Source organism: Carcharodon carcharias, chromosome 6, assembly GCF_017639515.1.
Source record: "Carcharodon carcharias isolate sCarCar2 chromosome 6, sCarCar2.pri, whole genome shotgun sequence".
NCBI classification, from domain to species: Eukaryota; Metazoa; Chordata; class Chondrichthyes; order Lamniformes; family Lamnidae; genus Carcharodon; species Carcharodon carcharias.
Window position 1 is genome coordinate 68,936,016 of NC_054472.1, and position 11,127 is coordinate 68,947,142.

The following is an 11,127-nucleotide window of genomic DNA, read 5'->3' on the forward strand; positions in this document are numbered from 1 at the left end:
GCCCTTAAGTGGTCATCAATTGGCCATTGGTGTGTGGGCCAGCCTAGGGTTCACCCGTCCCACCATGAAATTGCAGAGAGATTGAGGTGGGTGAGAACCTAGTGGGAAGGCCATCTGATGAATTTTACAACAACCCCCCACCGACAAACACGCCAGCGGCGGAACATAAAATTCTGCCCATAAATTTAGTTACTTCTCGTCGCAAGCAATGTATTCAAAATATGAAGTTCTATTTTCTCTTTTTAAATACTGATGGACCTGGTGTATATTTCCAGCATTTTCTATTTTTGTCACAAATTGAACAGTACAGAATGTTGCAAACACGGTTCTGTTGAAAGAGTCTGCACCACAGACCGTCATTTGATTGTCTGGGCAATAATGAGGTTAATGAAAAGTTAAAGGGGTGTGTAGACAGTCCAGGAATGTGGGAGGGGCATGTATGTGGGTGGCCATTAAGCATCCCTATCATAATTTTGTCAGTGGCTGCACCCATGTCAGTATTCATCTCCTGGCACACTTACTTCACCCGAGCTGGCTAGTGTCAATCTGTGGTTACTTCAGATTCCCTGCCGGAATAAAAGTATGATGTTCTTTTTGACACATTCTTTTTGAAGCACCTGTTTATTCCCACATCAAATATGGCTGAAGGCTAATGATTATTCCTTCTTATTGTTTCAAGAGATCGAACATGACTAGGGTTTAATTTTCATTACCCTTACCTGGCATTAACAACCTTAAAATGGGGTTGGTAGTCTTACTGCCCTGTTAGTAATGTTGATGTCACCAGCTAAATTTGGAAGGAGCCTACATAGGAAAATAGGAATTGTGAGATGAAAAAAAAGACCAAGGCCCATTTAGTTTGCCTTCTCCCTTGTCGATAGTCGGATGATACAATGACAATGGAGTTCTTGATTAATTATGGAAATCAATAATTTTCAATTAGTCCATAAGAGACTCAGAAATGATGCAAGGAAAACCCCAGTGTTGATGAACTTTGGGAATCATAGACGCAGGTTCACATTTAGCTCCCAAGCAAGCAACACCTACCAACACTCACTGCATTCTATGTCTCAAATTACCTGTACTGGTTTGCAAAACTGTTTTCTGTAATGTATCTGATTTGCATTGTGTACTCCTGGCTTTTCAAAGCACCCACTCCTTTAAATATGGAAATCTGAATCTTACGATAAAACCCTGATTGCCATTTTAGGTTGGAACTGATTACAACTTGTGCCGTGTATACTCTGACCTGTTTCATAGGTGATGGGACTGAAGAGGCCAGCCAGAGGTAAGTGTTGAATTATTTTTGTGGGACTATCAAATGTGGGAGCGTTCCATCCAGGGCTGGGAATTCCCGTGCCCGCAGCTGTCGGGTGTGTTCAGTGGCGTGAGTGGACAGTCTGGCGCAATCAGTTTCACGATGGCGTGAAACCAGTTTGCGATCGTTCGCTCAGCCCGCAGATAGCAGGCCACGTTTCCCGCCATCGGATGTCAGGAACCTCATTATAATACCTCTGCATATCATTATTCGGCCAGCCCACCAGAATCATCCCCCACTGCTGGATCGTCCACCCACGTCAGTGGGAAAACAGGCCCATGTGTTTCACAAGTGCATATATAAGGCGTGCACTTGGCGGGCTGCACTTCACTCGGGGCTTTAGGTTTGTTTGCCTATCTTGCTTCAGTCAGCACTCGCAGTCATCAGTGCCAGGCTTCACAGACAGCACCACATCACTTTAGGGGAGCTCTCAGGTAGGTCTCTACCTACCAGATCAGCCATATGTGGGGGCTTTTCAATGGCTGCAGGGAAAGGTCTTGCTTGGGAAATGGGGAGAAGTGACCTCAGGCTAGGGAAGAGGCTGCAGGATGAGAGCTGTACTGGGGAAGGAGGGTATCCCAGGGTGAGTGTGGGGGACACATATTGATCTGTGCAAGTGGCCTCAAGATAGTGAGAGTTGAGAGAGGCTTCCAGGGGAGAAGAGGCCAGATGGACATGTGAGGGCATGTGTGTGAGAATGAGGATGTCCCATGAGCTGGCAGTGAGTGAGATGCCAGTGAATGTGTGATGGGCATGTGAGTGTGTGAGTTTCGAGTGATGAGTTGGTTGCCATACCTTGGCTGCACGGATGGATCATTCATCCTCCAACTGCATTGGATGGCCAACCTCTTCATGCAGCATTGGCACTGATCACCACTGCCATCGCCTATCAAGCCAGAGTGGTATTGTTGTTACCCTTCCTGCGGCTAGAGCGGGTGTTGATGCCATCACAGCGGACCACCGCGGTGTCCAAAAGGCGCTTCAGGTTGGCGCCTTCTTACCTTTCGGGACCATGGGAAAACTTTTCCCTGCATTGGGGAGGTTATGCGGGGCTGGGCAGGGGTGGGCACGAACCCGATTGGGGCCACGCTGCCATTTTATGTTGGCAGACCAACAATTAAGGCCCGCCTAGCGTGATGCTTGACCGGAACTGCTGAGCGCTCCCAGTGTGGGTGGGGGGATTCCCTCAGTCGTTTCCTGCGCTCTTACACGCATGTGCATGCAAGAGCGCAGAAATCTCCCTGAGGCACCCTGTAAATTTAAATGAAGGAGAAAAAAACTTTTAAAACATGTCCCTTCATGTGACACTGCCACGTGAACTGGGACATGTCAAAGAATAAAGTATAAATTTTTATTAGATTTTAAAACACTTCATGAAACCTCATCCCGCCCGTGGATGAGGCTTCATGAAAAATGTGAAGGCCGCCTGGGCTCTTTGCCTGTCTGCCAACCTTAAGGTTGGATGGGCAGCTCGTTTAATTGAGTTAATTATGTTTTAAATGGCCTTAATAGGCCTTTGACAGTTCGGCGGGCGCGCAGACAATTTGGCTGCGTGCCCGCCAAACTGAAAATCTAAATGACGTGTGGTGATGTCAGGATGTCCACCTGACGTCACCTCGCATCATTTTGCGCGTCGGCGAGTGGGGCCCACCACCGCTCGCCGACCGGAGAATTCAGGCTAATGTCTTTTTTGGCTGCAGTCCTGGGCTGGAAGCACTGAATCCAGCTTACTTTAAATGTAGTGCCTGACGTGATAAAGCGGTGCGGTGATGCGTGGCAGGCAAATCAGAGCTCGCCCACCATCGAAACAGCGTGTTTCCCAGGAATTTATAATTAATGTGTTGGGCTTGGACGATACAACGTGAAAAGCCACCATTGCAGCCAACGGGTAAAGCATCAATTTTTCCGCCCGCTACCACACTTAGTGCAAATCTGGGATGATTCCACCCCAAGGGAGGAATAAGTGCAGGAGCGGGTGTGTGCAGGCGCGCCTCCAATTGGTGCCCCCAATCTGGGGTGCGCCGCCATTTTACGTGGGCAGGCCAGTTAAGACCTGCCGAGCGTGACATCCGCCAGGAAGCGCTATGCGCTCCCTGTGCGGGCAGGGGGTGGATTCCCTAAGCCAGTAGTGCGCTTTTTCGTGCATGCGTGCGAAAGAGCGCCCTCATCTCCCTGAGGCTAAGTGCTGCCTCAGGGAGATCAGCACCAAATTCAAAAATGGTCAATGCAAAAAAATAAAATTTCCCTGACATGTCCTGTCATGTGACACTGTCACATGAGATGGGATATGTCCATCACTTTTATTCAAACTTTTATTAAATTTTTAAAAACCTACATGAAACCTCATCCCGCCCCTGGATGAGGTTTCATGCTTTAACTGAAGCCCGCCAGGGCTCCCAGCCTGCCCACCAACCTTAAGGTTGGACGGGCAGGTCCATCACCTAGTTGAATTAGTTTTTAAATGGTCTCAATTGGCCGTTGACAGGTCGGCGGGCGCACATCTGATTCGGCTGTGCCCCTGCCGACCTGAAAATTGAAATGACACGGGATGACATTGGGAGATCCACCTGACGTCATCCCACGTCATTTTACGCGTTGGTGAGTGGGTCCCGCCCCCTGCTTGCCAACCTTAATATCCTGGCCCAGGTTTACCAGACTAATGCCCGGAATGGGCAGGTTGTCTTATGAGAAAAGGTTGTTCAGGCTAGGTTTGTATCCGCTGGAGTTTAGAAGAGTAAGGGGAGACCTGATTGAAACATCTAAGATCCTGAGGGGTCTTGACAGGATGGATGTGGAGAGGATGTTTCCTCTTGTGGGAGAATCTAGAACTAAGGATCACTGTTTAAAAATAAGAGGTTGCCCATTTAAGACAGAGATGAGGAGGATTATTTTTTCTCAGAGGGCCATGAGTCTTTGGAACTCTCTTTCTCAAATGGCAGTGGAAGCAGGATCTTTCAAAATTTTTAAGGCAGTGGTAGATAGATTCTTTATAAGAAAGGGGGTGTAAGGTTATTGGGGGAGTCGGCGGGAATGTGGATGTGAGGTTAAAATCAGATCAGCCATGATCTTATTGAATGGGGGAGCAGGCTTGAAGGACTGAATGACCTACTCCTGCTCCTAACTTGTACATTCGTATGGTCATAATACAGGTCACTGCTGCCCAGAATGATTACACCCAACGATTGTGACTCCCTCCCTGCAGCGCACCTTGTGGGTGGCTTAAGCTAACTTAAGTTTTACTAGGATGCCTGAAGCTCACCTGCCAAATTTAAAATAAGCTGAGGCCTCAAAATTACAACGGCCGCTTTGCTGGTGGAGCAGGAGGCTGACCGCCGCAATCTGATTTTCACTTACTGAAAAGTCAAATCCACCCCAGTAATGTTCCATCTCATTAAAAGGATTGCTAAGCTTGCACAACCCACTTCCGTTACCCGCTCCTCTCTGGCACTGTTTGTCCTTCTTACATTTGTAGGTGTACTTTTAAGGGCCAATTTTATGAATTTTCACCCCTCCAGCATGAAACTTGATGTGCTGGGAGCATACAACAGAAATGGTGGCAGGGAAGGCACTGCTCAGATCTTGTATTGTCCACCCACCTACTGCATACCTGTGTATTCATCAACCAGCACATGAGACTGTGCACAGGAGCTTGACATTTATCTTTTCCTATTACTTCTTTAAGTCAAGTTTTTTATGTGCTATGAACATCAAGCTACTTTTTCCATGATTTCTTACTCTTATTTTGACGTCTCTCTCTCTAGCTTTATAAATGAAGTGATGAAGGTGAAGGATGAAGTCTCATATTCAGGACATAGCCAAGGCTTAAATAAATAAAAAGAGATGAAGTAAATCAGGAACTAGTGATGCTTAATTTAAGTTTTTAGTAGGAAAATAAGACTGAGGGTAAGATTTGCAGTCCTGGAAAAATGTGTTATGTTCAGAGACAGTGCTTTAAGTTTGAATTTCAAAGCAGTGGTTGGGGGTGTGGGGAGGATGTCAGGAGCAGGAAAAGCGTTGGGCATTAAACAGTAAAAAATTCAGAGGAGGATGTAGTCATATTTATAAATAAGGAACAATAAGAAAAGGAGTTGCAATGCAGAGAGAGAGGTTGGATTCTTTCAGGGACAAAGAAGAATTGCTCATGGGCTGAACAACCTTTCTCTTGTATCATTCTTCAGGATTATGAGAGGGGTCAGAAGAACCCCCCAAACATTGGAGCACTATTCTAATCTCATTCAAGCTCGGGATTTAAATGATATTAAGAGTTGATGAGGAGGAAAAGTACAAAAGAGAAAATCAAGTTTTTTGCAGCAACTTTGGTAATGGAGGGGATTTGTGTGCTGGTTTGTGTTCTGAATTGATAAAGATGCCAAGGATGTTAAATGAAGAAGGGAGAATGGAATCATCAGGTGGTAAATATTGAATCCCATGGGTTCTGAATAAACCTGTTCTTCTGAGCAGATGAGAGGATCACCTGCCAAAACTATCAAGCTTCTTTAAATATGCAAATTGGACTTCAATTATATCACCAATGTTCAACTGAAGTTTTAACAAGAGGCCTGCATGGTGTCAGAAGAGGCCGACAAAGGTAAGTCATTTTATGCCTGAATTTTACCCTTGGTGGGCAGGCATGATCGGCCGGCCCGAGAGCGGCCAGGGAATGGACCCCCAACTGCGATCGGCCCCCACTGCGATTTCACACTGGCTGGCCAATTAACAGCCAGCGTGAAACATGCACTGAAAAGCTCAGCGCTGCCAGGGTGGGATGGGAAGAGGGCTGGCGATGACATCACCATAGGCGCGGGTGAGCGCTGCGAGAGAGCTCCCTGAAGGCAGACAGCTGCCTCAGGGAGCTACAGACCTTCAAATGATTAAATAAAGGTTTAAAAATCTGCAAAAAAATGTCCATGCATCACAATCAAGCACTTGAAAATATACCTCATAAAAATGCTGTCTGCAGGTATTTATTATTTTATTTCATGACGGAGATTTCATCCCGCGCTTGGAAGAGGTTTGATGAAAAATGTAAAGGCTGCCTGGCTGATTTGCCCATCCGCCAACCTTAAGGTTGGACGGACCATGAAAAATCAGAGTCAAGTGCGCTGTTAATGGGCTCAATTGCCCTCTTAATTGTCGGCGGGCGCGCTCCCGACTTCCGCATGTGCCCACTGAGTGAAATATCACTCGGGTGTGTGATGACATCGGGACACATGCCCAACATCAACTCGCACAATTTTACGCCTGATTGGGTCGGGTGCACGCCTGCCCATGGGATGTAAAATTCTGCCCTTAGTTTCTTTCTCTTTGTGGGATGAGGAGGAACAGGAGTGCTCCTCCGGGCTTCACAAGGAATGTTTTGGCTTTTCCTGCACCATTACCCCTCCATGCCCAACCTTTAATCGTGATGCCACCTTGAAGCCCGTTCTCAAAACAACATGCCAAGAACTCTACCCTGCTGCTTCACTTGTGTTCCCATCTGCTGATTAGCTGCTTCTCCCCAATGACAGGCAAAGCCATGAAGATGATGCCCATAGGTTAAAATACCCAGGAGTTAAATTTCTCTGCACCTCATACTGCTGAGTTAATTTCCTGCCTGGCTTGACTCCTGTCCTGAGTTCAAATTGTGATTATGGAAACCAAGAAAACCCACAGGGCTGCTCATTAGGTGTAAGTGCCATGGAGCACACATCATTGGCCTTCCTGACCCTACTGAAGTATTTGAGGGTAGGGGAAGAGTGCCTAATTTAAATGCCACTGGCAACCTGGGCAACCATATACTGGGCTCATCTGTAAGTTCAGGTCAGAAAAGCCAAAGTCAAGAAAGTTTTAGGTGTGGAAAGTCTTTCCTCTCAGCTCCACTCCCCGCTTGGGCATTCCTTGGGACATGTTTGAAGCACTCAGAGTTATTGCTTGTTCCAGGCCTCATTGGCTAATAACTCATGGCAGAGAGCTGTTAGCAGATCCTGACAGAAGTTCAGCCTCAATCAAATTTACTGAGCCCAATTTCTAACAGGGTTCCACGATTGAACCCAGAATATTTTACCTTTTGAAATACTGGCCAGAATCTTTGGGTCAGCGTGCGTACACTCGCCGATGTGTAAAATGACGCGTGGTGACGTTGGGCGTGCATCCCGGCGTCACTGCGTGTCATTCAGGTCTTCAGTTCGGTGGGCGCGCACCGGAGTCGGCTGTGCGCCTGCTGAACTATCAAAGGCCAATTAAGGCCATTTAAATATCAATTAAAATAATTAACAGAATTGCTCATCCAACTTTAAGGCTGGCAGGCAGGTGAAGCGCCCAGGCGGCCTTAACACTTACCATGAAATCTCATCCATTTTTAAGCTTAAAAAAAAATTTTAATAAAATTCATAGACATGTCCCAGCTCATTTTCTTTCTTAAAATTTAAAAAAATCAAACTCATTTCCCTGAAGCAGCTCTGAGCCTCAGGGAGATTTCTGCGCTGTTTCACAGAAAGAGGAAATTGGCCCGCCCAGGTAAAATAGCGCAGCCAATTGTGGGCGGCGATCGGCTGCAGGCCCCCCGCCCCATGCCCACTCCCGCCCAGCACCCCCGACAGGGAGAAAATTCTCCCTACATGTTGTTCATTATAGTCACAGCCTTCTCTCCAATTCATAGCTTATACTCTATGGCCAGAAATTTCCCCCCGTCGGGGGATTGTTCGGGCGCAGGCGCGGGCGCGAACCCGATCGGCATCCCCGATTGGGGCTGTGCCGCCCAGTGTGATGCTCACCCGGAAGCGCTGAGCGTTCCCTGTGTGGGCGGGGGGGGGGGGTGATTCGCTGAGAGGTTCCCTGTGCTCTTTCACGCATGCGCGCGAAAGTGCGCAGAGATCTCCCTAAGGCACGGAGGTGCCTCTGGGAGGTTTGTTTCAGTGCTAAATTTTTAAATAAAGGTTTTTAATTCCTTTAAAACATGTCCCCTCATATGACACTATCACATGAGCTGGGACATGTCAAAGAATAAAAGTATAATTAGATTTTAAAACACTTCCTGAAACCTCATCCCACCTTTGCGACCGCCTGGGATCTTTGCCTTAATGTTGGATGGGCAGCTTATTGAATTGAATTAATTAGGTTTTAAATGGCTTTAATAGGCATTTGACATTTCGGCTACACGCCCGCCAAACTGAAAATCTAAATGAGGCATGGTGACATCAAGACGCACACCCGACGTCACCACGCTTCAATTTACGTGTTGGCGAGTGGGCCCCACCCCCGCTCACCAATGGGAAAATTCTTCCCTATGGAGCATAATTCAGATGTAGGTAGATTTCTTCCACATTTTCAGTTTAAATATTCTGGAGTTTTGTCTTAAAAGGTGAGTGCATGTATATATCAACTTAGCACATTGTCCAAATGAATTACTCTGAAATGCTGACTGTTACTGTCAGCAAATGCAGCAGCCATGTTGTACAAATGTAAGGTTCCACAACAGTGATGAGATGAACAGCCCTTTAATCTTTTGTGGTGATCACGGTTAAGGGAGGAATGTATGACCCTGGGGGGAACGCCCTGCTTTTCTTCACTAAAATCCATGGGGATCCGCAACATCCAGAGGTGGGGTCTTGTTTAATATTTCATCCAAACAATGATGCATCTAACAATATAGCACTCCCTGGACTTAAGTATCAGCTTCCGTTCATGGGGATGTCCAAATGTGAAACTTAAAAAACAGCCTTCTGACTCACAGCCAAATATGCGCTCAACTAATGAAGCAAATAGTTCTTTTGCATTGGTATGAATTTTCTCTGTGCTTTGGGATGTTTTCTACATTAAAGGCTTATGTAAATGCAAGTTGTTGTTATGATTACCTTTCCTATCACAATGCACCTTAAATCTGTGACACCCAGAGGCCTGCTCCTCTATACAGATCAGCATGCACAAAATTTATTTTTATCCTTCAGTGTAGTAATTACTTGAACACAAAACTTGCCTTTATTCCAAAAAGGACAGGTTGCCAGTCAAGCTTTTACTATTTAGGGCTGCATATATAGGAGGTAAGGGTCTGGAATCTCCTTAAGGATGTCATAGAGTTTCCACCACACTTCTGATATAGTTACAACAGTGGTGTGGCCACCGCTCCAAGCAAACTCCCACCTACAGTTACAACTGTCAACAACCTGATTTGAGTGTTAGGTTGTGGGAACTCAGGTTATGAGATACTGTTTGAAGAACTGCAGCAGTAAATTCGCCATAATATGTTCATTATCTATGTTTCTTATTTTTTTGTTTTTTGCCTATGTCCTTTTTATCCCTTCCCCTTATCCTTTCTATCCTAGTTTGTAACAAGAGCAGGATCAGCCAGCCAGCTGGCTTCTTCAGTGCTGCTGCTGTCATGTTGGCTGACCAGCCAACTCTTGCTTGATCGGAATGGGAAATGGGCAGGTGATTTTCACATTTTGTTTGAAATGACAGATATCAGATAACTTAAAAAGAATTGGAAAGCTGGATATATGTATAATGCGCAACTGATCCAATCCAACATAGATTGTTTTATATTATTACCACAAATTAAAATGACCACCTTTTCATCTCCCAACGTGCCTGGCAAAACTTTGTGGGGGCACGTTATGATAAATGTCAATCAAGCTTAATATTCAAACTTATATTGTTGAGCATTGTAATGTTATGTTAATCAGATGACAACATTCTATTCATTTTATGTATAAATTATGATCTACTTGAAACAATGGCAAAATAAATACCTAAGAATTTTCCATTTAATCTTCACAATCGGATTGACCATTTGGGCACAGAACATTTGCAAGCTTGGCAGAGATTTAACTGCTTGTATAAAACAAACGTAACCACATTAGACACCTACAACATTGCTGCAACACCTTTCAGCCAGTGTTCCTCTGTACACTTGTGTACAATTCTATAGGCCTAGACTGTTTTAATTGATACTTTCTGCATAATTAGCTTTAACTTTGCCTTTACATGAATGAACTTCAAGTACTAATCTTGAAACTTCTAAGCAACATGGTAATCTATCTCACTTTTAGGTACTCTTAGCAAAAATAAAAAAAACAATCTATTTTGATCCAGTGTTACATTATGGATTGCATCTCGTAGCCTTGAGAAACACACATATACTGCATTATTGCTGCAAAAGATGTAACAATAGGCTTTGAACAGCTGATTGAACATTTGAACATTTCCTTATTTTCAATGTCTGTTAATCACTGTAGAGAAGGGAAATGTAAATCATCGTTTTACCTGAGAAGGAATTCATGTTGTTGTTATCACAAATCCTGAATCACTGATCTCTTGTTCTGTGATACCGAGCTCCCAGTTCTATGTACCTAGTATATTCAACATTTTATAGAGCAATGCTTCTTATACCACAGGTCCTGGGTGGAGTTAAGCTAATTTTCATTTAGCAGGAGAAGCATATAATAAACAATCTACCAGGAAGTATTAGAGAAGACTGTCAGCAGAATCGTTTTGAGTAAATAATGCTTTTGAATCATTTGTGTTACACCAAAAAAGCTATGTTATAAATATGATGGAAAGTAATTACCAATAAAAATGAAATAGGGAAAGTAAAACAAAGCAACAAATAAATCTATCAATAATATTTTTGAGTGCAGATTCTAAAAGGCTGTTGAGATTACCAAGAAAATTAACTGTTCCATTAACTGATAATTGAAATCCAGTGTATGCACAAAACTCTTGAAACAATATTCTTTGGTTAGTGAATAAGCTGAATGGGTTTCTTTTGAGTTAGAAAATATAAGAAACAAGATAGTATAGGAAGGTGTGATTGATTAATTTCTATGAGAAAG

The 11,127-nt window shown here is 44.6% G+C and overlaps 1 protein-coding gene across 1 annotated transcript in view; it reads right to left on the reverse strand.

The window, feature by feature from the left end:
* LOC121278703 overlaps positions 1-10,658 on the reverse strand; it is a 69,168-nt gene extending 58,510 nt beyond the window's left edge. Inside the window, exon 1 of the mRNA XM_041189061.1 lies at positions 10,559-10,658. Coding sequence (XP_041044995.1) covers positions 10,559-10,574 — 16 coding nt within the window. The 5' untranslated portion in view covers positions 10,575-10,658. The remainder of the gene's footprint in view (positions 1-10,558) is intronic.
* Positions 10,659-11,127: the final 469 nt, after the last annotated feature.